At 46.2% G+C, this 22,643-nt stretch overlaps 1 protein-coding gene across 1 annotated transcript in view; it reads right to left on the bottom strand.

The window, feature by feature from the left end:
* Positions 1–22,643, bottom strand: part of LOC308608491 (anosmin-1) — a 195,574-nt gene that overhangs the window by 28,015 nt on the left and 144,916 nt on the right. Inside the window, exons 5-7 of the mRNA XM_081221646.1 lie at positions 17,666–17,850; positions 15,137–15,266; positions 2,321–2,526 (exon numbers count right to left, since the gene is read on the bottom strand). Coding sequence (XP_081077772.1) covers positions 2,321–2,526; positions 15,137–15,266; positions 17,666–17,850 — 521 coding nt within the window. The remainder of the gene's footprint in view (positions 1–2,320; positions 2,527–15,136; positions 15,267–17,665; positions 17,851–22,643) is intronic.

The following is a 22,643-nucleotide window of genomic DNA, read 5'->3' as shown; positions in this document are numbered from 1 at the left end:
CCTGTATTTCTCTGATTTTATCCTAAATCTTCTATGAGTAAATTTCCACGAAAAGTTGTAAGAAAAATCAACCTGACAAAATGCTTAAAGCACTTTTTTATGGCTTGCAGGTATCATAATAAAGTCCCTTACAAGTACTCGGAATTAAGAGAAAGAAGGTCATTGTCTTAGAATTCAAACATTCATCAAAATATAGTACACGTGATACCACATGGCCCTAAATGGTCTAATTGGTGGTATGAACACCGATGAAGGGAAAAATGTGTCCATCACTAACGCGACACCAGACATCAGGCAGTCAGTAAGTAGCACGTGCTTCCCCGCAAAGAGTAGGCCAGCTGTATGCGTGCATTGTGCTACATGAAGGTATCGTCATCTTGAAATTGTCAAATACTGAATCACATAAGCCGGTCCCTTGTTTAAATACCACAGTGACCTGTCGGAATTCTCCGCATCATTTTGGGTCACGTGAGATCTCTTTTCAGGGAGAGAACATGATTTCCACGGGCATTTCAGACCCTTGAGCACAACGCTCCCTGTAAATTAATAGCTTGGCACCCTTACATGATTCAGGCTTTTGAGGGATCGGTTATCAGAACTCGGCCACCTTGCAGCAGGTCGGCTCTGGATGGCTGAAAGGACTGCACTTCACAAGTGGAGGCTGAGAGGCAGGCTGTGGACCGTGGTCCCTGTTCCCAGGGGAGGCTGGGCCGCCTCTCAGCCACACCCACTGTGGTATGAACCGTGCATCTTCGTGTCCTTTCTGCCTTTTACCTACAGTATGTCTATGAACTACCAATTCCCAATTTTTTTGAGTTAGGGTTTCTTGTTATGTTCTGCGTCACTCTTCCTAAACTATTATCTTCAAACAAGTAAAATAAAATTCACTTTCGAAAGAGCATTTCCTTGAAAATCCCCACTCCTCTTAGTTTTCACGGATATTAGGATGGACTCTTAGGAAAGGAAAAGACATTGATCCCCAAGAAGAAAATTTCACAATTTCTCATGTTCTTCTATATGTTTCCACTTCCTGATCCTAATTCTCAGTTGGTCAAATTTTAATACTGAGAACTTTAATGAGTCACATGACCTACAGCACGCCTCTTGTGGATCCAAAAAAACATGTCACCCGTAAGACAGTGACCTGTGATTAAGGCTACTCTGGGCCTGTTAACAATTATAATTAAATTTGCAGTTCATTTTTTATGTATCGAATTGACGTATACTGGAAATAAATTGCAAACCTCCCTACTAATCCTTGATGCTGTTTGGTTATTAAGGGCATGGCAGGGGCAGGGGTCTGTCAGCATTTCATCGCATCACTTTTTGCTTTCCACCCCTGTGCTTGAACAAGTTTATCTCTTTCAGCACTTTCTGTGAGATAAGCACACATTACCAATGGTCACTTGTTGCACAAAGTCCTACGAAATAAAAGCTGGAACTGTCAGAAAGTTTCTTGAAAATAAAACCAAAACAGTATCACAGCTAAACATCAGTGATATGGACCTCTGGAGATATGTTTTATAATTCTCAATGGCACAGATATTGGAATCTTCAGTGCAAAAAAAAAAAAAAAGTCTTGGTGTCCTTCTAAAGCACTTGCAAACATTTATTTATGGAATTCAACCTTATGAATTAGGGGAAAAGGTGTTAAGTTTTATAACAACAAGATAAAGGAATGTGTACTAAAAGGACACCGAACACTCATTTCTATGCATTAAGCATTTCATATGATGCAAAATGTTCAGTGTTACAGAGGTCTCATCGCATAAAACGGTTCAGTGAAGATTTTATTTCTTGGCATGTGGAAAATAAGCCGTTCCAAGGTCTTTTAATCAATAAGAAAAGCATATTGTCCAACATGCATTTTCTAAACTGTTTGCTGTCCCACTGATTAGATTATAGATGGGCGCACCTTACCATACACAACAGATAAAGCCATGAACGTTTACTCTTCAGTTTACAAGGATCTCTTTAGAAAAAAAGAGACCTAAATGTCAAGGACATTTTGAATTGTCTCGTTTTCAATGGCTAGACAGGTTAAGATGGAGACATTTTTGTTCCTGTGATTTCTGGAGTGGTGCCAGCCATTTGGATATGAGTAAGTCGACAGACTAAATTCAACCGTTGTCACCTAACATGTGCACGGCTAAACGGCTGGCGTCGTCCTCTGTTTTCTGAACTTCCTCGTTCAAAGGGGAGGGATGGGAACCCTCATGCGTCCCTCTTTGTGGCTCAGCAGAGGCCACTCTCAGACCAGGTGCCTGAGTTCAAACACCACTGCGAGGACATGGGCCTCTTTCCCCTAGTTCTCACTCACCCCACCCGTGGTCTTTCTCCTCTTCTTCTTCGTGGGCACAAGTGACTTGCTGCTGACCGTCCAGCTCCAGAAGACTTTGTAGTGATGCACTGGGATGTCTGGTTCCTCGGGGAGATCCCAAACGATCGTCACAGTCAAGCTTCCGTCACTGTTGATGGTGGAGTTTGCAAGCCGGAGGTTGGCTGGGGCCGGTGGTGCAGATGGATCTGAAATCCCAGGAGAAAGACACAAGGGCCCAGGATGACCACAAAAGCATCGCCTCTGGACATGGAATGACTACAGGGTCGATGCAGGAAGACTGGCCTTGATATGGAGAATAGCTGAAGACAAGCACTAAGGAAGGTCCCCTTCTTAAGCCTCAAATTGAAATACAGCCTATATAGAACAGTAAGATCAGTGTGTTTGGGCCATATCTGTAATCTAGGCATTTCCACACCACGACAACCCAGCCAAATTTTCACTGTCCCGAAATTGATAAAGTTCTGTAAAACACGGTCAAATTCCATTTAGGTTGGTTGGCATTAAATAGGTCAGCAAGGTTGAAATGCCTTTGAAAATTCTGAAAAGACAAGACAGAAATCTAGGACCAGCTCATTCAAGTAACTGTTTTCATCCGAGTGGTCCTGGAGCTTTAGATCCTTGAATCAGAAGTTAAGAGTGACATGAAAACATCAGCAAAAACAAACCATTTATTTTTTATCCACATTACAAAGTGGATGACAGATGGGTAACATTTTTATAATTTCACCATTTCTAGTTTGTCGCATAAGCCAAAACCGTCTCAGCTGTCAAGAGAGAGATTAGGTTCTGGAGTGATTTCTCTACAAGCCTCCATTTGAAATATATACATGAAGATGACAAGTACCTGTAAAGCTGAGGGTCTTTCCTTCATTTTTTGCCCCAAATTGAGCAAGTATAGATGCCACTCACCACAGACGATTTACAGATGGTTTTGTTTTAAGATGCCTGCCCGGGAAAATGCTGTCAATAATTCTAATTATAATACCATCTGCATCAAAGGGGCAAAGACGCTATATGTAACTCCCTATAAATGAAGAAGACTGGGGAAAAATACCCATGGTTTTTACTCTTGGGATGGTTTGTGTTTCAGGGATGATGGAAACATGAATTATTTTTTAAAAATCTGTTGCTTTTCTGTAAGATAGGTAAGTTTTGGAGGTGTGCTGGGCTGTGTCATTTTTAAAAGCTTTGTAGTTGCTTTCCTAGGCTAATGGCTCATCCAAAGCACACTACCTGACATGCTTGACCACGGCGGTTCTCAAACAGTCACCGTGGGGAACCCTCTGGGAGCGCCCGAGACTTGTACTGAGGCATGCCGATTCAGTGAGCACAGGTGTGGCCCATCGATATACCCACGTTAAATATATATTCATGTTTTATGTAAAATACACACTTTTATGTAAAGCACACACGCTACTCTGAAGGAGATGATCCACAGGTCAGAAGCTGAACAGTCCTGCAGCTGGTGGCGGCCAAGCAAAGGTGTAAACAGCCCTTGGCTCCCGCGAGGAGGGAAGTGCTGGGTCCTGTTATCACGGGCTCAGGAGGCATGGCCTTCCTCCCTCTGCAGGTTCTGCGGAGCCCCTGGGAGCCCCGCTCTGGTCACCCCCACGGAGGCGCCACACGCCTCACCGCTTTCACCCTGCATCGTGCTCTCCGCCTGCCTCCGCTCCCCACTGGCTGTCCCTCTGGTCCCGTGTCCCTCCTCGGCCTCCCCCTCCTGACCTCCCCATCCCACCGTGGCTAAGCGGGGGGGCATCCGGCCTCTGAACTCGGGGGCCTCTCGGCATCTACACCCAATCTCTAGAGACCTCACCAGTCACGGCTTTAAAAAGTCTTTGAGCTGATAACTCTCAAAGGTATGGCTTCAATACAGACTTTGCCCCTGAACTTGGATTCACGTACTAAAGGGTCTTTGCATCAGCTACGCTTGGAGGTCCCAGAGGCAGCCTGAAAGGAATGTGCCCAAGACCAAAGTCCCCGTCCCTCCCAGCCCCTGCTGCCCACCACAGACGCCCCGTCTCAGGAAACACAAATTCCTCTCTCCTGCTGCTCCCGCCCCAAACCTCGAGGTCGTATACTTCTTCTGCTTTCATTCCTTGAGCTAACAGTACCTTCAAAAATCTATCTGGAGGGCCTTCCCTGGTGGCACAGTGGATAAGACTCTGCCTGCCAATGCAGGGGACACGGGTTCGAGCCCTGCACCTGGAGGATCCCACATGCCACGGAGCAGCTTGAGCCCATGCGCCTAGAGCCCGTGCTCCGCAACAAGAGAAGCCACCGCGGTGAGAAGCCCGCGCACCGCAACGAAGAGTAGTCCCCGCTGCCGCAACTGGAGAAAGCCCACGCGCAGCAACGAAGACCCAACACAGCCAAAAATAAATAAACAAATAGATAAATTTTTAAAAATCTGGAATCTTACTGTTTCCACCAGAAGAACACCGTGTGCCAAGCCTTTGTCTTTGCTCCCTGACGACGGCAAAGGCCTCCGAGCCTTTCTCAGTGCGGCAGCTGGTGGTTCTTTACGACCCAAGCTGAGGCTCCTCAGCTTGGAAGCTCTCGATGGCCTCCACTCTCACTTAGAGTCCAAGTGCTGGCAGCCTCCCCAAAGTCCTGTGCGTTCTTACCACACATAACCTCCCAAACCTCCTCTCCTGTCCCCACCTGAGCCTGCTGCCCTGGCCACACTGGTTCCCATCTGATTATGTGCAGATGAGAACCAGGAGCTACTGAAGCTTTTCCACCGGTTTAGCCTAAACGCCTCCCTCCCTACCCGCCCCCCGCCCCGAGAGTCTTTACCTACTGCAGGTCGACCAGATGTCACCCTATTCAAAACGGTTACATGTGATTTCCTCCGCGCACCAGCAGAGTTCCACCGTGATTTTCTCCTGCTTTGCTTTCTCCAACGCCCTTAAGATCAACCTCTGCGGTATGACTCAGCCCTTAACCTACAGCAGGTTACTGCAGACCTTTCTTACAGAAAGCTGGTTGGCAAGCTCATCGTCACTTCAAAGCAAGAGAAAAATCACAATGTGTAAAGATAATTACAGCCATTCATGTTTTCAGTGATGCACCTGGATGTCTACATGCTGAAAATAAGTAGTTATGTGAATTTTCCAGAGAGTCTAGGTTCATAGGAAAAGCCCCAAATCATCTCCTTTTCTAAAGAAATTCCAGGTTTAAGGAAGGCAACTAGTATTTGGTATTTCATCATTTCCTTAATCTACTTCATTCACGATATCATTTCTTACTGCCCTGGAAAAATTTCTCATACCTTAGATGTGATCATAATTCAGAATAACATCATCTAGTTTATTATGACACATGATAAAATATGAAACAACATAACTTATGACAATGGCATTAGGAAGCACTGCTTTCCAATAAATGAATTAGTAATATTTGCTTCACATTTTCTTAAAAGTAAGGCCCGTTTGAGTACTCACAATACCCAGGTGGCCTACTCCCATTACCAACATGAGACACCCCCAATCTCTTTCTCCCCCCAAATAACCACTTTTTAAAATTTTGAAGCCAAAGGGGAATAGCAGAGGTTATCTGTTTATCGCCCCAATTACCCTCTGTAAACGAGCTACTCATTTATCTGTCTAGTCACTGAAGACGAATCAGATGAGACAGTCTGTCCTGGTTGTCTAACCTGAAGGATTTCATTCAGGCCCAACAAATTCCCAGATTGCTGTTATTCACTGCCTTGTGAAATGCTTCCCTGCGGTGTGAAATCAAGTATATTCACTTTGTGGAAATACACAAAATCTTTTCTGTCAGTTTACGTAATGTTTTAATTCTATTAAAACACTGAAATGCAGTTGGAAGCTTGTGGGAAAAATTACATGCATAGAGCAACTCCACATTATGATAAAGCCCTAAGGGATTTTATAACTTATTTATATGACCTTTTTTTAAAAACAATCTTAAGGGTTGGATAGGTAAAGTGACCTGCCCGAGGTCATTCACGTAACGATGGCAGAGCCAGGCATGAGGATGACAATAAGGGGGGAAAGAGGGGTTTGAGGCCACACCTCTACATCTGTTATGTGTCATCAACATCATCATCATCATCATCATCATAACGATGGGCCACCGTCTCTACAGAAAGTCAACATGTGAAGCCGTTTGCTGGGGAAAGTGCCCATTACAGTCTAGCACAGGGACTGAAAGCCTTTTTCTGTAAAGGGGCAGACAGTGACTCTCAAGGCTTTGCAGACCAGACAGTCTCTGTTGCAACGAATCCACTCTGCTGTTGTAGTTTGAAACGAGCTGCAGATAATATGGAAACGAATGAGCACGGCTCTGTGCTAGTGAAACGCTATCTGCAGAAACAGGCGGCAGGCCAAATAGGGACCACAGGCCATGGACTGTCAACCCCTGAGCTAGCGTCTTTCCAAAGCAATGACACCCTTTAGTCTCTTGGAACTGGACATAAACACAGCTTATTTCCAATTTTATATGCCTATGGTTGTACTTTGTTTTTTTAATGTTGGCATTTTGTTCCCATTTTGCAGATGAGGAAACTGAGGATCAGAGAGTTTAATTCACTAGTTCAAGAGTGCAGGGGGAGAAGGCCAGAGGCCCATCAAAAGACCAGAGCCCCCTGGACCCCTCCCTCTGAAGCTTAAATGAGAGCTTTTCTCCCCCACCTCACTTCTCTTTCTGCTTCATCCACTCCCTCTTTGCCACCTTCCCAATTATCTGCAGAAACACAACTCACAAAGCAGACAGCAAGGACACTTTCAAAGATAAACGTAATAGGAAGCCCGTATTAGCTCCTTTTACAGCTTGCATGATTTCCAGGGCAAAGATATATTCAATGTTTAGCAGGAATAACCAACTTCAGCCTTGGAGAAAAATAGTTCCTTCTATGAATGATCATAGGTAGTGCTTTTGGCAAAGGGACATGGAACCTTTGGGTTTCAGCAGATAGATTTACGGTTTCATCTCTGACCCTTTTGTGACAAAGTAACAGGCACGGGGGAACAGCTTTACGCCTACCACGGGTAAAGTGCCAAATGAAATCACTTGTCACCCCTGGAGAAAGGCAGGCCTGTTCTCACACTGATGTGAACTCTCATGGGAAAGGGGCCCTTCCTGTCATCCCAGGGGAAAGCCCAGCACTGACTGTGAGGCAGGCGCCTCCACGTGTCCAGACGATCCTGTTGGTTAAACACGGAGACCCAGCCGCGCGTGTGAGCACAACAGCAGAGTGGGGTGCCAGTGGCAGCGAAGAGAGAGACCTTTAGACGGTCGTACTCAGTGAAGTCAGTCGGACAGAGGAAGGCAGGCATCACAGGATACCACGTACATGTGGAATCGAAAATGTGGCACAAATGAGACAGCCTCACAGACAGAAAACAAACTCACGGGTACCAAAGGAGAAAGGCGTGGAGGGATAAATCAGGAGCCTGGGACTAGCAGATACACACTGCTATATAGAAACAGATAAACAGCAGGACCTACTGTGCAGCACAGGGAGCTAAACTCAATATGTTGTGATGACCTACAAGAGAAAATAATCTGAAAACATATATACTTATAACTGAGTCACTTTGCTGTACCCCTGAAACTAACACAATATTGTAAATCAACTCTACTTCAGTAAAAAGAGAGACCTTTATAAATACACAATCATGAAGGGATATATATATATGTACGTATATATACATAGACACAGAGAGAGGAACAAGATATGCTTTAAGAGCATGAATGTTCATTTTATTACTTATTTGAGTTCCTCAAAGGATGTCCAGGGAACAGACTTCCCATGTGAAATGCATCAGAGGACTGCCTCTTAGGTGTGGGGCGGTGATCAAGGGCAGTTAGATTTTCAAAGCAATGATACAACCAGTCACACGTTCTCCAGCTAATGAGTAGGTTAGTTCTGGTATTTAAACTGTTTTTTCTTTCCAGACACAGCAGTTGGAATAATTTTACTTCCCTCATTAACAAAAAAAAAAAAGAAAAGAAAGACAGAAAGACAAGAAAGAAAGGAAAGAAAGAAAGAAAGAAAGGGAAGGGAAATGGAAGGGAAAGGGAAAGGGAAGGAGAAGGAAGAAATCCCCCTGCAGTATCTAGACACACAACAGCTTAGAGAAGCTGCAGAAGCTGCACGGCAGGCGAATTTCCAGCTATTAAATAGCTTCAGGACATGTGCTCAGCACAGTGTTATCCAGTGGAAATGGCACACAGAGCAGCTGTGCAGAAAGTCACGGGTCCCCGTGGAGCAACAGGGAACTTTATGACCACAGTGGAGTCTGTTCTCGCTTTCCTAACACTCTGTAGTGTACGCGTGGAATAACATCCCGTGTGATACTTGTATGCTGTGAAAACAATGTTGTCTGCTTTTCTTCTCCTTTTTAATGTATCCTGTACACATGGGGAAATAAGGGGGAAAAGATGGATGGAAAACTCTGAATTTGGAAGGAAGTGAATATAATAACTGTATTATGTACATTGGAAGACGTATTAGGTTAATGACAATGGAAGGTGGATTTTAAAATTTTTCTTTATAAGATCTCTTAAAAGCACATTAATTCAGTGTTAAATGGATACTGACTAATCTCAAACATCCAAACAAATGTTTGCCTGCTTTTGGCAACATGCAAAAAAATGAATCTGGGTTTTGCTTAATATAATGCGCGAAACTGTCCGTCTACCTGCTTTCACTGCTGATGTCGACACACAGAAGTCTCGGTAGCACTTTATTTCCCAAATTCAGTCAACTTGTAAGCAGTCCCTTGTAACAGGAAGTAGTACTAGTAACATATACTTCCAATACCAAGCACGCAGTATATGCACATTTTTTGCCCCGTCCATAAATATCAACACGATCGAGAAAATGTTAGAGACCAGTGTATACCAAAGTATGTTTTCTGCTGGCAAAAGCGTCACTCTACATTGATGCCTGCCACCTTGGGGCGCTCTGTGGGTTAGCAGTCAAGGGCGTCTTCGTCAAAGCAGCGGACGACAGTGTGAAACGGATCTGATGTTGGGAAGGGTGACGGCAGACGGGGGAGGGAAGAAAGCGAGCCTGGGAAGGCCTGTCTGTCTCCACTTACTATTACGTCTGTCCCACATTCGGGAACACGGGGTGGGGGGGACTCCTTTCATGATCTCACCGAATTGCGTCCATCAAACTCTTTGTATCTTTGTTTTAAACCATAATTCAAACTACAGTAGACACGTCTGTAACAGGAATCTTGCAGATACTGAGTAAACCAAGAGGCAGACAGCAGAGGCTCTCGGGGTGTCACCCGTCCCCTGTCCTGTGCTATTTCCGGGCACGTCCGCTCCGCTTGTAAACGCCCGCGCCTCTGTCTGCACCCAGAGCTGGCTCTGTGCGTGTGCAGGACACAGACACCCCGGAGCAGCCCGCCTGCAATGCCCCAGTTCCCCAGAGGGCGAAGCGCTGCCCACAGTGGCAACTAGCGTGAGAACGCGCCTTTGTGTTCCGCCTTCCTTCCCGGTCACCTTCCCCTCTCACCCCCGCCCCTGCCCACCCAGTGTCCTGGATCCTTGCCTCTGTAAACTGCTTCCATGCGGAGCCTTAACTTGCATGGGCGTCTGGGGATCATGTCCCTGGCAGGTCATCTCCCACGTCAGGAGTCCCACGTGCAAATGCCCCTGTGATTCCACACGTATCTACACCTGTCTCCCGATGCTTCCTAGGGTTCACTCCCCACGCCACGGGATGGAAAAGTTTCCAAGACCCTAGGGTCTGGCAGGCTTGGTGCCCAGAAAAGCGAGCGCTTCATCCCAGGAGTAGCCTAGGAAGGCAATTCACCATGTGGAAGGGTTACCATTTCCATTTTCTCCATTAAGAGACAAAAAGTAGAAAGGGACATTATACATTAGTCTATTAAATTATCTGTAATTCTAGTTTTTAAGGTTGTAGCCAACTTTCCTTCTCAAGTACCAGGGAGAAAGACAGTATAGAGCATTTAAATAAGTAAATACAGAAATCACCTCAACCTTGGGGAGGAGGGTTGGCAGGGGTTAGCAATAAAAATATCCAGAAACAGTATTCACCTGGAAAAGAAAAAGCCTGAAACTGACTTACCAATCTATGAGCAACTCAGAATTTTCTTATAGAAAATAGGTATTCTAAGGGGTTAGGATTAAGTTATAGGGAGATATAAGAGTTAAAGGGAGGGCTTCCCTGGGGGCGCAGTGGTTGAGAGTCCGCCTGCTGATGCAGGGGACACAGGTTCGTGCCCCAGTCCGGGAAGATCCCACATGCTGCGGAGCGGCTGGGCCCGTGGGCCATGGCCGCTGAGCCTGTGCGTCCAGAGCCTGTGCTCCGCAACGGGAGAGGCCACAGCAGTGAGAGGCCCACGTACCGCAAAAAAAAAAAAAAAGGGGGGGGGCGGGGAATTAACTGAGTAACAAATCTATTCCGGCAAACCACAGACTAGTAATTTTGTATTTAAAAGTAACCCTAAAGAAGAGAAAGACAAGAATTTTGGCTTTTCTGTGAGAATCAGGATGAGTACCAGGCAGCAGACCTAAACTAAATGACGCCCATTTTACCACGTTTTTTTATCGTCCTATTTAATTTTGCTTTTATTTTCAGAGGTGTTCGTGGAACATGGATAAGATCCTTGCCCCTTCCCTTGCCCCAGCCTTAAATGATCAAGTCTGGTCCCATATCCAAATCCAAATGCACTAGAAAATTGCCTACCCTTTGCACAGACAATTATTTTGGAAGCACTATTTCTTTCTTAAAGTAATTTTAAACCACTAGAAGACGTACAACTGGTACAGTGTCAGCTGGTTCTGGAGCACGGCGGGCATAAGTGGGCTTTTAATTAAATGAAAATGCACCGTTTTTGGAGGCGCTGCAGTGACCGTTAAAATGTGGCGCTATTTCCTTTTACAAACCACACCGCTCATCCATTCTTCCATACATCTCAAGGTGAGGAGGATTCCAGACTTCAGTCCTTGCGCGCTGCAAACCAAAAACGTGTGTGCGGTGGTCGTCACAGATCCTCTGGTGGTCTCAGGGAAGATGCATCACAGAATGGGGCTGGGGGCATGGGGATAACAGACCTGCTTGACGGCTGAAGACATTGCCAGGACGGTCCACCTCGTTTCTCCCCATCTTACTCCACTGCACTTACAAATATACAAAAGTGCTTGCTGGGGGAAAACACATAACAATCTTATTGAACTATAATTTATATGCCATCCAGTTCACTCAAGTGTGCAAGCAGTGATTTCTAGTGTTTACTAAGTTGTGTGACCATCACCACCACCATCCATTTTAGAAGGATTCCGCTGCCCCATCAAGATCCTCCCTGCCCTGCCGGGAAAATTTTAAGGCAGAAACAAAGTTATTTTTGTGTCTTCAGCTTCTCCTTTGATTACTCGTGTTTCCAGCATGTCCAGGGTCCTTCACCTGGGTACGTCCACCCCTCAGAAAAGCCCGTGTGCAGGAAAGGCCCTAAAACACAGCAGTCATACTGGCTGGGCAAGGATTACTCCTCTTCTGGAAATATGTGCATCCCCAAAGGAAGAAGCACCCTCTTGTCTCAGTCATCTCTGTTTTAGACACTGGCAACAGCAATCTCCCAGCAGCTCCTGACCGAAGACCCTGGAGTCATTTCCTACAGGCCACGGGTAAATCCCCAAAGCCTGTCAGAGTCACCTTTCCATGTGTGCTCCCCGGCCAGCTGATGTCTGCCTTTGTCCAACTTACTGTCATCTTTCGGTACCGCTATTGCATCACTGGTTTGCTGTACCTTTTAGATCCACATGTAAACGACAACCCACAGCACTCATCTTCCTCTGTCTGGCTCACTTCACTCAGCGCAGTGCCCTCCAGGCGACCGTCATCTCTGAGCAGGAACACTGCACTGGCGCTGTGTGCCATGACCCTGGAGGCCCGGCACGCCCAGACCCTCCTTCCTGTCAGTCTGCACCCTTTTCTGCTCCACCCTCAGGCTCCACCGCCCCGGAACCGGAAGGCTCTTCCTTCGGATGGCACAAAGCCAGCCCTTTACTCCTTTAGACAGCATCTCTTCTGTGGCCGCCCCTCCCTGAAATAGTAAAAAAACAAAAGCACCCCATTCCCCACAGCTCCTGTGTCTAGTCTTTATTTTCCGCACTGTCAGTTATCACTCTCTACCCTAGTACATGAGAGTGTTTTAGGTATTAACCTTGTTTACTGTTTCCTCTCTCCCCCAATTAGAGTGCATCCGTGTGTGTGTGTGTCTTCCACAATAGCAAACATTTTTGTCTTTTACTTGTTACCTCAGTGCCTATCACAGTGCCTGACACAGAGCAGATGCTCAACAAACATTTGTTTAATAAAAAAGGGAATGAAACGTGAGTGATAAAACGAGACCCCAAAACACTTTATTTCTACCTTAAAATTCTCCCAGTGAGGCGGGGAGTCTCCTGGAGGATTCTAAAACTGTATAAAGGATACTTGCACGACTTTATGGTAAATACTAAAAATCACTGGCTAACACACTTAAGATGACTGAATTTTATGGTATGTAAATTATATTTCAATAAGGCTGTTAAAAGTTATTTTCCCAGTAAGACACATTTCTACGCTTGATGAGAACTGACTAAGGTGAGGGAACACGGGGTACCACCTTGTAAACGGTGACGTATCCTTAGCCATATCCTGGAGGAAATGCTTTCAACCGTTTAGTGGGTCTATTATATTCCCATCATTCTGTGGTGCATCTTCAGTGGAAACAGTACAATCTGCCATAAATTCTGGGCATGTATTTTTGGTTTCAGAAGTGCAAGAACTGAAGTCTGGAAAGCTGAATGTTGGGCATATTTGTAAAACCAAGAAACAGAACAATTAAATGGTGACTGCAAGGTTTCCCAAAACTGGTGCACTTTCCTTCAACAAAAGCCTGTTGAAATTTGAGGGGTGCCGCTCTCATTCTAGACATAACACGGTCCTCAGACATGCAGGAAGGGCTGGGACACTACGGCCTTGCTCCTTGCCCAGGACGGATGCCTCTTTGCTGGTTGGCAGCCACCGGGCCGGCCCTGGGGACTGTCGCAGGGCCTCTGCCCAGACCCCGTCCGACTCTGTCAGGGATTCCACCTCTGTCTGCAGAGGCTGGGAGCTGCTCTGCGTCATGTCTGGACAGGCAGCCATGATCTGAGAGCGCCAGACCCCAAGCCTGCCGGCAAGGGAGGAGATGGGAACGCACTGTGACCACCGCGCGCCTGGACCGCATCTGAACTGCCAAGGTCAAGGTGAAGACTTCTCGAGCCCTGTACCGATCCTTGCCTCTGAACCCACTGTGAATTATTTGTTCCCACGGCCTCTCTCAGTCCTCAGACCACTTGGAGGCAGTCCTCAGACAAGGAAGGTCTGATGTCTGTATTTCTTATTTCATTTTTGGACCTGCTCAGTGTATTTGCCTCGGGGTTGGCGGGGGTGTGTGCAGTGCACTTTTCTTTTCTTAAAAGGACTTTTTTTAAAAGAAAGACTTAAAAATCTACAACATACACTGTAATAGAATTCAAATACTCAATTGATCTGGTTGCAAGGTTTCCACTTGAGACCTATGATTATGCAGAGAAAGGTGTGGCAATATTATCTGGTGAGAAATGGACTAATGTAAACATACATTTTACCCAAAATGGAATGGAAACTGCAATTTATAGCAGCCAGTTCAAACCTTCCCGTTTTGAAAGACATGACTGATGTTACCAGTCTCACGTTATTCATTAATATCATAATGTATTCTTAAAATAAACTTAAACGAGCTCCCTAAGAGGATAACTGCTAATTGGTAAGGGAATCACCTGACGAATCTCCATCCATGAAACTGGCCCTCACGGACTACTAGCCAAGCAGATGTATCATTAATTCAGAGCACACACAGCCATCTCAACACAACTGGAGAAATAAACGCAGAGCTATTATTAATATCCAGTCAAATGATGTCCTCCCACTGTCACAGACTAAACTACCCACAAATGTAATATACTTAGTATTCATCGGATCCCACAGAGGTTTTAAAATAGCACTGAAGTAGGAACTGAACAAAATGACAGCCATGATAAAGTGACTTGGGAGGGATTTAAATTCTGCCTCTTATGAAACAAAAGAGATTAATTCACACTCAGCATAGCAGTTGTTTCAAGAAACCTGCATAGTCTGATGTGGCAGAAACTAAACCTTTCTCTCCAAAAATTAACTGAATGCTGCTCGACTCAGAAGATATTGAGACAGCCAACGGAGGTTGATCATGGAAAACCATGACTTCAGAGTTGAGAAAACCCCATCACATTATCTTCTCCAGTCTCTCAGAGGTAAAAAGCCCAGGGATGGTCCTAATCATAAATTCGCCGGCACCTTCAGACCCATCTGGTCCCGTTCGCTAAGCACAGCACAGCCACCTGTTGGCCAACCACACATAAGAACTCGGAGATGGGGCTTCCCTGGTGGCGCAGCGGTTGAGAATCTGCCTGCTAATGCAGGGGACACGGGTCCAAGCCCTGGTCTGGGAAGATCCCACATGCCACGGAGCAACTAGGCCCGTGAGCCACAACTACTGAGCCTGCGCGTCTGGAGCCTGTGCTCCGCAACAAGAGAGGCCGCGACAGTGAGAGGCCCGCGCACCACGATGAAGAGTGGCCCCCGCTCGCCGCAACTAGGGGAAGCCCTCACACAGAAACGCAGACTCAACACAGCCAAAATAAATACATAAATTAAAAAAAAAAAAAAAAAAGAACTTGGAAATGAGATGGATGTGCCCCCATGGCGAGTTGGGCATAGAGGGGCAGGCAAGCAAAACTGACCTTTGGAGGAGCGGAAGTGTTTGCTGGGGGCGGTGAAGCCTCGGGTCCCGTGCACATTCACGGCTGCCACTCGGAACTGGTACCACCTGCTGGGCCGTATGTCGGTCAGTTGGACCCGCTCATCCGTGGTCTGAGGGGAAAGTCACAGAGCACAGAGACCCCCTTTATCCTGACGTGCCCATCAGGTCTGTTTTAGAAACACACGCGCTCATCAGCCCATGCAACACAGCCTTGCCCTCCTGGATGAGGGCAGCCCATCCTGCTCAGGTACGGGAAGGGCCGTCGGGGACCAAGGAATTCCTAGGGAAGGTTCCAACTGCTTGATTCCATTCATAGGTATTTTACCTCGAAGAGTTAAAGCTCTCTGGAAGTCAAAATCTCGTGACAAATGCTTGGGCTGTTTTAAAATCTGGTGACTAAATACAGCATTGGAGAGATTTCATCAATAAATTATACTTATAAATGAATAAATACATGAAGTAATCATTACAGTATAGAGAAAATGAAATCAACTTTAGTTCATAGAAGGGAAATGCCTCCTACTTGCGTGCCAAATATAACTTTGGAAGTATGTATGTGAACCCACACACTTAAATTCTGGAAGTACATCGCAACCCAAGACTTTTTTGTTTAATTTGAGTAAATCATGTAAGATCTGCCAAGAGTCGTGTTCCTGAAGGGTGAGGTAGGTTTCGTCCAATAAAAGGTCCAGAGAAGAAAACTGGACAATGGGACAGGTCCACAGGTCTTGCTGTCCCTACAGCTACGTCCCAAGATATCAAACAACTTGAGCATCTTCCCACTGCCCTCCTCTTCATCAAACTCAGGGCGATATGCCTGCTTCCAGCAATGTCCCAGGGTAGACGTGAAACCTTGGCCTTGACTCCGAGGGGTAAACGCCCGAGTTCTATGCCTCATCTGCGCCAAGGGCTGAGCTCAGCTTGGCGCTCGATGGATAAAACTGGGCAACAGAACTGAATGGAAACCCTCCTAAACCTGAGTTTATAATAACTTATTGAAAAGGATCGTCATGTGTACTTTAACATTCAAAAGAAGCTAAGCATTTCCGAGCTCAAGGGAAGAAGATGACCTCAAGTGTGGCTTTCTACCTCGTTTGGCAGAATTTGAGACAACATTTTCATTGACTAGTTTGTCTAGTTTTAGCCTTCAATTTAAGGAACTAAAGCCAGCATGCTAGCCACAGCATTTAGCAGACAGAGAAAGGAAGCATTACATGTGGCATTAACTAGTGAAAATAGTAATAATAACAGAAACAATAGTGCAAGGTCTTTCCTCTCTCCGAATAAGAGGATATGAAAGAGAAGGGCTTATCATCAGTTACTTTCATAAATCTTCAAATTTATAATTTGGAAATATTTGGAAACTGCATAATTTGGGAAAGTTACAAATGATACCGTAGCACTGTTTGAGGGAGAATGCCATGTAAACCAAATATAATTTTAGGCTGTATTCTGAAGATCTTTATGTTTTGTTAAAGCACAATTTTTTAACAAAATAGGTATGGAATAGAATTGCTAAATTTATCTGACCATTTTTCCCTCCCTAATTTAAGATGCTTCTCTTAACATCACATTTCTCATTGATTTGGGTGGTATTTAAATTATTTTAGTGTTTAGCCTCTCTGAGATACTACTATTGCAAAAGGGACTAAATTCTTCTTCTAAACACCTGAATACTGAAATTTATTTTATATTTACTGAAAAAAAATCACGGGAATCTTGTCCTTGGAGAAAAAAGTGACCTGATCAACTTCAGGAAAGAATTTCCCCCTATAGACCTACATGTAGAGAAGGCATTTCAGTTGCTGAAAAGCATAAAGCAGTTGCATATTGAGAATTTATTCTCTTCTCCATCCGTGGAGTCTGCTTGCAGCTGGTAGTCCATTTAACAGCTCTTAAAAAGAAAGAAAATATTTTGCTTTTCACATCCACAAGACAGAGGAGGAAAAGCACCGGGAAGATAAACTCCAGGAGGGCTGCCATCCAGGTGGCCTCCCAGTTGGTAAGCTGACCAAGAAGAAGAAAGCACTTAGGGGAGATTGATGAGCTGCTGGCCGCTTCCCACTAAGTAGTTGTGTGATATGAATCTTCCTCCCGCCACGAAAGTCCCATGTGGAATAAAGGCTTAAATGTAGGAGAAAAAGAGGAGAAGTCGTTGAGATGATCAAATAGCACATTGACCAGTCCTAGGGGTGTTGCATTTCCCTCACTCTAGTCGGTTTTAAGTTTATCTCAGGGAAGTGTACTTCTCGGAATCAATGTGAACACTCATTAGAAAACCGTCTCCCTTCCACGTGCGCCGTGAACACATTCAGCCAAGTTCCTCGTGGTACCCGGTTATGCCTACAGAGCCCACCCCGTCTTCCGCCAACATGCAGGGCATGTCCACCTCGGATTACGTGATTTCGGTGCCCTGGTTGTTCTGACTGGGGCCCAGCAAGCTAAGTTTCTCTCTTTTGGCGAAGGAGACACTACCTCAAGGGGAAAACAAAGCCTAGGAAGCACTAACCTGGGCTACCGTCTGCCAATGTGTGGCATCGTCTTCACTAGGATGGATTCCATAATTCCATCTTCTCTGTACCACGTAGATCACGGGCTCAATTGAAATATTGAATTTTGAGGACCACTTAATCTCCAGCTGCCCGGACTGCAGTTCTGTGAATCGTAACTCCTTCCTGGGCTTCAGGGGGACACCTGAAACAGAACCGCGCCAGTTAAAACAGCCTGTGTGTGACTCGGAGTGCGGTGAAGGTTGAAGAAGAAAATCTACAGAAGAGACAAATCTCATCTAAACAACAGATCCTCTATTTCCTTTCTTAAAAGCAGCTTCTCCCTATCAGGGGCTCACATTTGAAATCTCCTGACATTAAGTTCAGTTTCGCTTTCCCAGTTTTTTTAGAGGCTCTAAACTAACTCCTGATTCTGGACAAGGTAACCTCTAGAGCAATTCCTTTATGTGTGTTCTTCCAAGGACATCCTGTTACCAAGCTGCAGCACTGGAGGCTAACCCGGAATCCACACGAGGCAACAGTCATGAGGAGTCTTGAGTCCTTTATCCCACGTAACACGCTCCGTCTCTGCTGATAGATCCTAGGGTCCTTCAAGCACGGTTCTCAAGTTTCCTCTCCTCTCTATCTGAACGAGTTTTCCTCTTAAGGAAAACATTATAAAGCCCAGTCCCCTCATGTGGTCAAATCTCACAAGAATGGTTTCCAAAGCATGGGTCTTGTGGATTCCCCAACTGATTGCTGGGCCTCTGCCTTATTGACTTACCGTCTAAAATTGGAAAAAGATGAATTTATAATGTTTGCTTTTGGCATGAGTGAGTGCCTGGCTTCAGAAGCCCCTCACAGGTGCCTCATTGGAAAGTAGTTCATCATTTTGATTTCTTTTTCCCCCTACAGTGCATGCAAGTTGCCTGGTAACTGAAAGATTTAAGAACCACGGTTCAAAATAGCAGCCGTTATGGAAAGGGAGTTTTAAAACAAATGTATAATACTAAGAGGATATATGAAACTAACTGAATTAGGTAGAGTCTATGGCATCATGATGTTCAATGCCATCCAAACCAAGAACACCAGTTGCATTAAAATCATTCTCTGCTGAGAATGAGCATTTGCCTAAAGCACTGACGACTTATCATTTCAAATGGTTACTTCAGAATGCGGCATTAATTTTTCCGTTTCTTAAGTTTAAACTGAGAAAACTAGAAAATGTGCAAATACAAAATATGAGCTCTGATGCATGTTAGTGATGTGGCCGAATTCAACTCATTTCATTTTTCTCTTAATCCAAGCCAAATCCTGTGCTGGGAACTTTTAAAGTCATTAAACAGTGAGGTGGACACAGTTGGATAATTCAAAAATGGCACATGTATATCTGCTCAAAAGCTCACTGACTCTTAAAAACTATTTTCTAGGGCTTCCCTGGTGGTGCAGTGGTTAAGAATCCGCCTGCCAATGCAGGGGACACGGGTTCGAGCCCTGGTCCGGGAAGATCCCACATGCCGCGGAGCCACTAAGCCTGTGCAGCACAACTACTGAGCCTGCGCTCTAGACCCCGCGAGCCATAACTACCGAGCCCATGTGCCACAACTACTGAAGCCCGTGCGCCTAGAGCCCGTGCTCTGCAACAAGAGAAGCCACCGCAATGAGAAGCCCACGCACCGCAACGAAGAGTAGCCCTCCCTCGCCACAACTAGAGAAAGCCCGCGTGCAGCGACGAAGACCCAATGCAGCCAAAAATAAATAAAATAAAAATAAAATAAATAAATTAAAAAAAAACCCAGGGCTTCCCTGGTGGCGCAGTGGTTGAGAGTCCGCCTGCCGATGCAGGGGACACGGGTTCGTGCCCCGGTCTGGGAGGATCCCACATGCCGCGGAGCGGCTAGGCCCGTGAGCCATGGCTGCTGAGCCTGCGCGTCCGGAGCCTGTGCTCTGCAAGGGGAGAGGCCACAACAGTGAGAGGCCCGCCTACCGCAAAAAAAAAAAAAAAAAAAAAAAAAAAACCCAAAAAGCTATTTTCTAAACAACCACGGTCACCGCCCCTATTGCATTCTCCGTGTTGATTTGCTGGCGGGTTGTATCTGTACGTTGCCCTGCACTTTACCATAAAGTTGTCTCATGGGATCCTTGCTGTGACCTCATCAAGTGGGTGAAGGGTGAAGCAGCTACATTTTGAGCACCAGGGAATTGAGTCTGAGGACGATTAAATAAATTGCCTGGAGCTATGACCCATCCCCGGTTTCTCTCTGAATTTTCTGCCGCATTTTGGATGAGGAAAAGCCACTTAGAAAGGTAGAGAAACGAAGTGGTTTCCGTAGCTCTGCAAGTCCCTTGGACGTTCTGATTCTAACGTCCTTGAAGTTCCTGGTTGGGGTGGGACTTCCCTCCTAGTCTTTTTTTTTTGTGCGGTATGCGGGCCTCTCACTGTTGTGGCCTCTCCCATTGCGGAGCACAGGCTCCGGATGCGCAGGCCCAGCGTCCATGGCTCACGGGCCCAGCCTCTCCGCGGCATATGGGATCCTCCCAGACCGGGGCACGAACCCGCATCCCCTGCATCGGCAGGCGGACTCTCAACCACTGCGCCACCAGGGAGGCCCCCCTCCTAGTCTTTGCTCCTGCTGTGCCCCTGCAAGAGTCCTTTTCAAGCTCATGTCAGAGACTTCTCGTAACTTACACTTACGGTTAACTTAAGCGTAACTTACACTTACGCTTCCATGCCTGGAATATTTCTGCAGAGCGAGTGATTCTCACATCTACCCCCAGTCCCTCTCGGGGCTGTAGGACCTCATCCACCTGCGTAAGTCCCCTCTCGAATGCCTCTCCCCGGATACATCCCTCCTCCTGAGACTCAGGTCTTCATGACATCTCTAGGGTCCTGGACATTGAAGGGTTCCCAGAACCTTCTGTCTAGCGCTTGCACCTACCAACATCCTGGTGTTTTACTGCAGAGAATCATTTCAGGAACACCTCAGTCATCCTGTCTCCATGGTGACCACCTGCTTTAGGCACTTTCCTCTCCTGTCTGGACCCTCACCGTAGCCTCTAACCCATCTCCCTGGAAGCCAATCTCTTTTCTCTAATTCCCTCTTCACCGTATTTGTGGTTATTTTCTTCAAGTGGAGGAGAGGGGGTCTCCTTCTCCTTCTCAGAAGGTTCAAGCACATCCGTTTTCTACAGCAGGGAGGGAAACGTCTCTGCATCTCACTCGAGGCATCCATCTTCACCACCGCCTACCAGTTGTCTTTCAGCTGATCTCGTGGTACCTTTTACGTGTCTGTCACACACCCTGCCTTTACACCCAGCTTTCCCACAAACACACTGCCTGGCACTCCCTACGACCATGGCCTGTTCATGGTGTTTTCTTCACTCTGAAATCTCCTTCCTTCTATTTTCTGACCACAAACCCTGGAATACTTCCAGGCTCAGGCCAAATGCCACCCTTCGGCGCCACTTTCCCTGAAGCTCCCAATTGGAAATAAAGGCTCCATTCTTCAGCCAGCTCTTCAGTGTTTAACCTGTACCCAACCGTCGAAGCGCACTTAACTGCCTCTCCCCACAGCCAGCTCGTGTAATGACGTCTGTCTTCCCCACAAAGCTAAAGCCCCAGAGGTCAAGAACCACGTCTCCTCAATTTCCACGTCACCATGTCCTCGTAGAAAGCACTGTGCAAGAGGGACTGGCCCGCAACTGTTCGCTGAAGAAACAGCCCAACCCGCTTTCTTATTCTTCTCTCAAGAATACACCTGGGGACGTAAGAGGACTCGGAACATTTACACACCTCTTTGGGACAATGGTAAACCCCTCTCTGCTTGAGACTCACGGAGGGGAAGGGGAAGACGTATCGCAGGCGTTCGGTGCCACCTTCTCTGGCGTGTGTATCCTTTCAAGGAGCTCACATCTCCTTTTCTGTCCAGGTCCTGTGGCTCAAACATTCCTTTACTTACTGTTTAAAGAGAAGACGGCTGGCTAGTTCCTGAACCTCACAGAGCACGTTCTTGGCTCTCCATGTCTACGCCTCCGGCGTAAACGCAGCTACAGCACATCCTCAAGTCACTGAAGCACCCTGAACCCGTCAGCAGCAGAGCTGCCGCTGCGGAGCTGCATCCGCACCCCGTGCTCTGAGGCTTCAGTCTTGAATATCGTTCAGCTACCAAGAGCCCTCATGGAACATGACGAGTGACTGTCAGTTCAAACACCTTCACTGGAGAATCTCGTCAGTTATGACGTGCAACGGTCCTGCGATCTGCATTTGAAGAAATGGTCCATCTGGCTTGCCTTAGGGTCAGCTGGCTCCCCTCTTTGGGAGTAACTGCAGCCCTTGCTGTAATTGTGTGCAGATGGGGCTCAGGCCTGGACCCTCAGCCCTCATGTCAGTCCTTTCGTAGTCCCTGCGAGCTCACCCAGCATCCCGGCTGCATAACCAGATGCAGAGGATGGATCTGTCCTCAGTGTGGTGTTTATTATGTAAATGACTAGGATCTTTCTTTTTTAGTATTTTTGAACGTATTAGTCATCTGAAATCTAAACTGTTCTGTTAAAAACTTCAAAAATGCTATCATAGAACATCCCACAATATAGGACAATATCGGTGCATTTTTTTTCTTTACAACATAACAAGTATTTTGGTGAAAGCAAAGGAACAGAAACCCAATGCTTCAAAAAAATGTTGAAACTATACTGATAGAAAACTCAATAAAGACAGACCATCAGCAGTTGGAAATCACCACAAGATCTGACTATTCATATAAATATACTTGTCACAAGTCTAGGTAGGAAAATGCAGCAAGATATTGTGGTCCAGGCTTTCCTGGTGGCACGATGATTAAGAATCCGACTGCCAATGCAGGGGACATGGGTTCAAGCCCTGGTCCGGGAATATCCCACATGCCGCGGAGCAGCTAAGCCTGTGAGCCACAACTACTGAAGCCCAAGCACCACAACCACTGAAGCCTGCATGCCTAGAGCCTGTGCTCCACAACGAGA

This window comes from Mesoplodon bidens (assembly GCF_964165515.1).
Source record: "Mesoplodon bidens genome assembly, chromosome: X".
Taxonomy (NCBI): domain Eukaryota; kingdom Metazoa; phylum Chordata; class Mammalia; order Artiodactyla; family Ziphiidae; genus Mesoplodon; species Mesoplodon bidens.
Note: the sequence above shows the minus strand (reverse complement) of the source record. Positions and strands in the feature narration are given on the sequence as shown.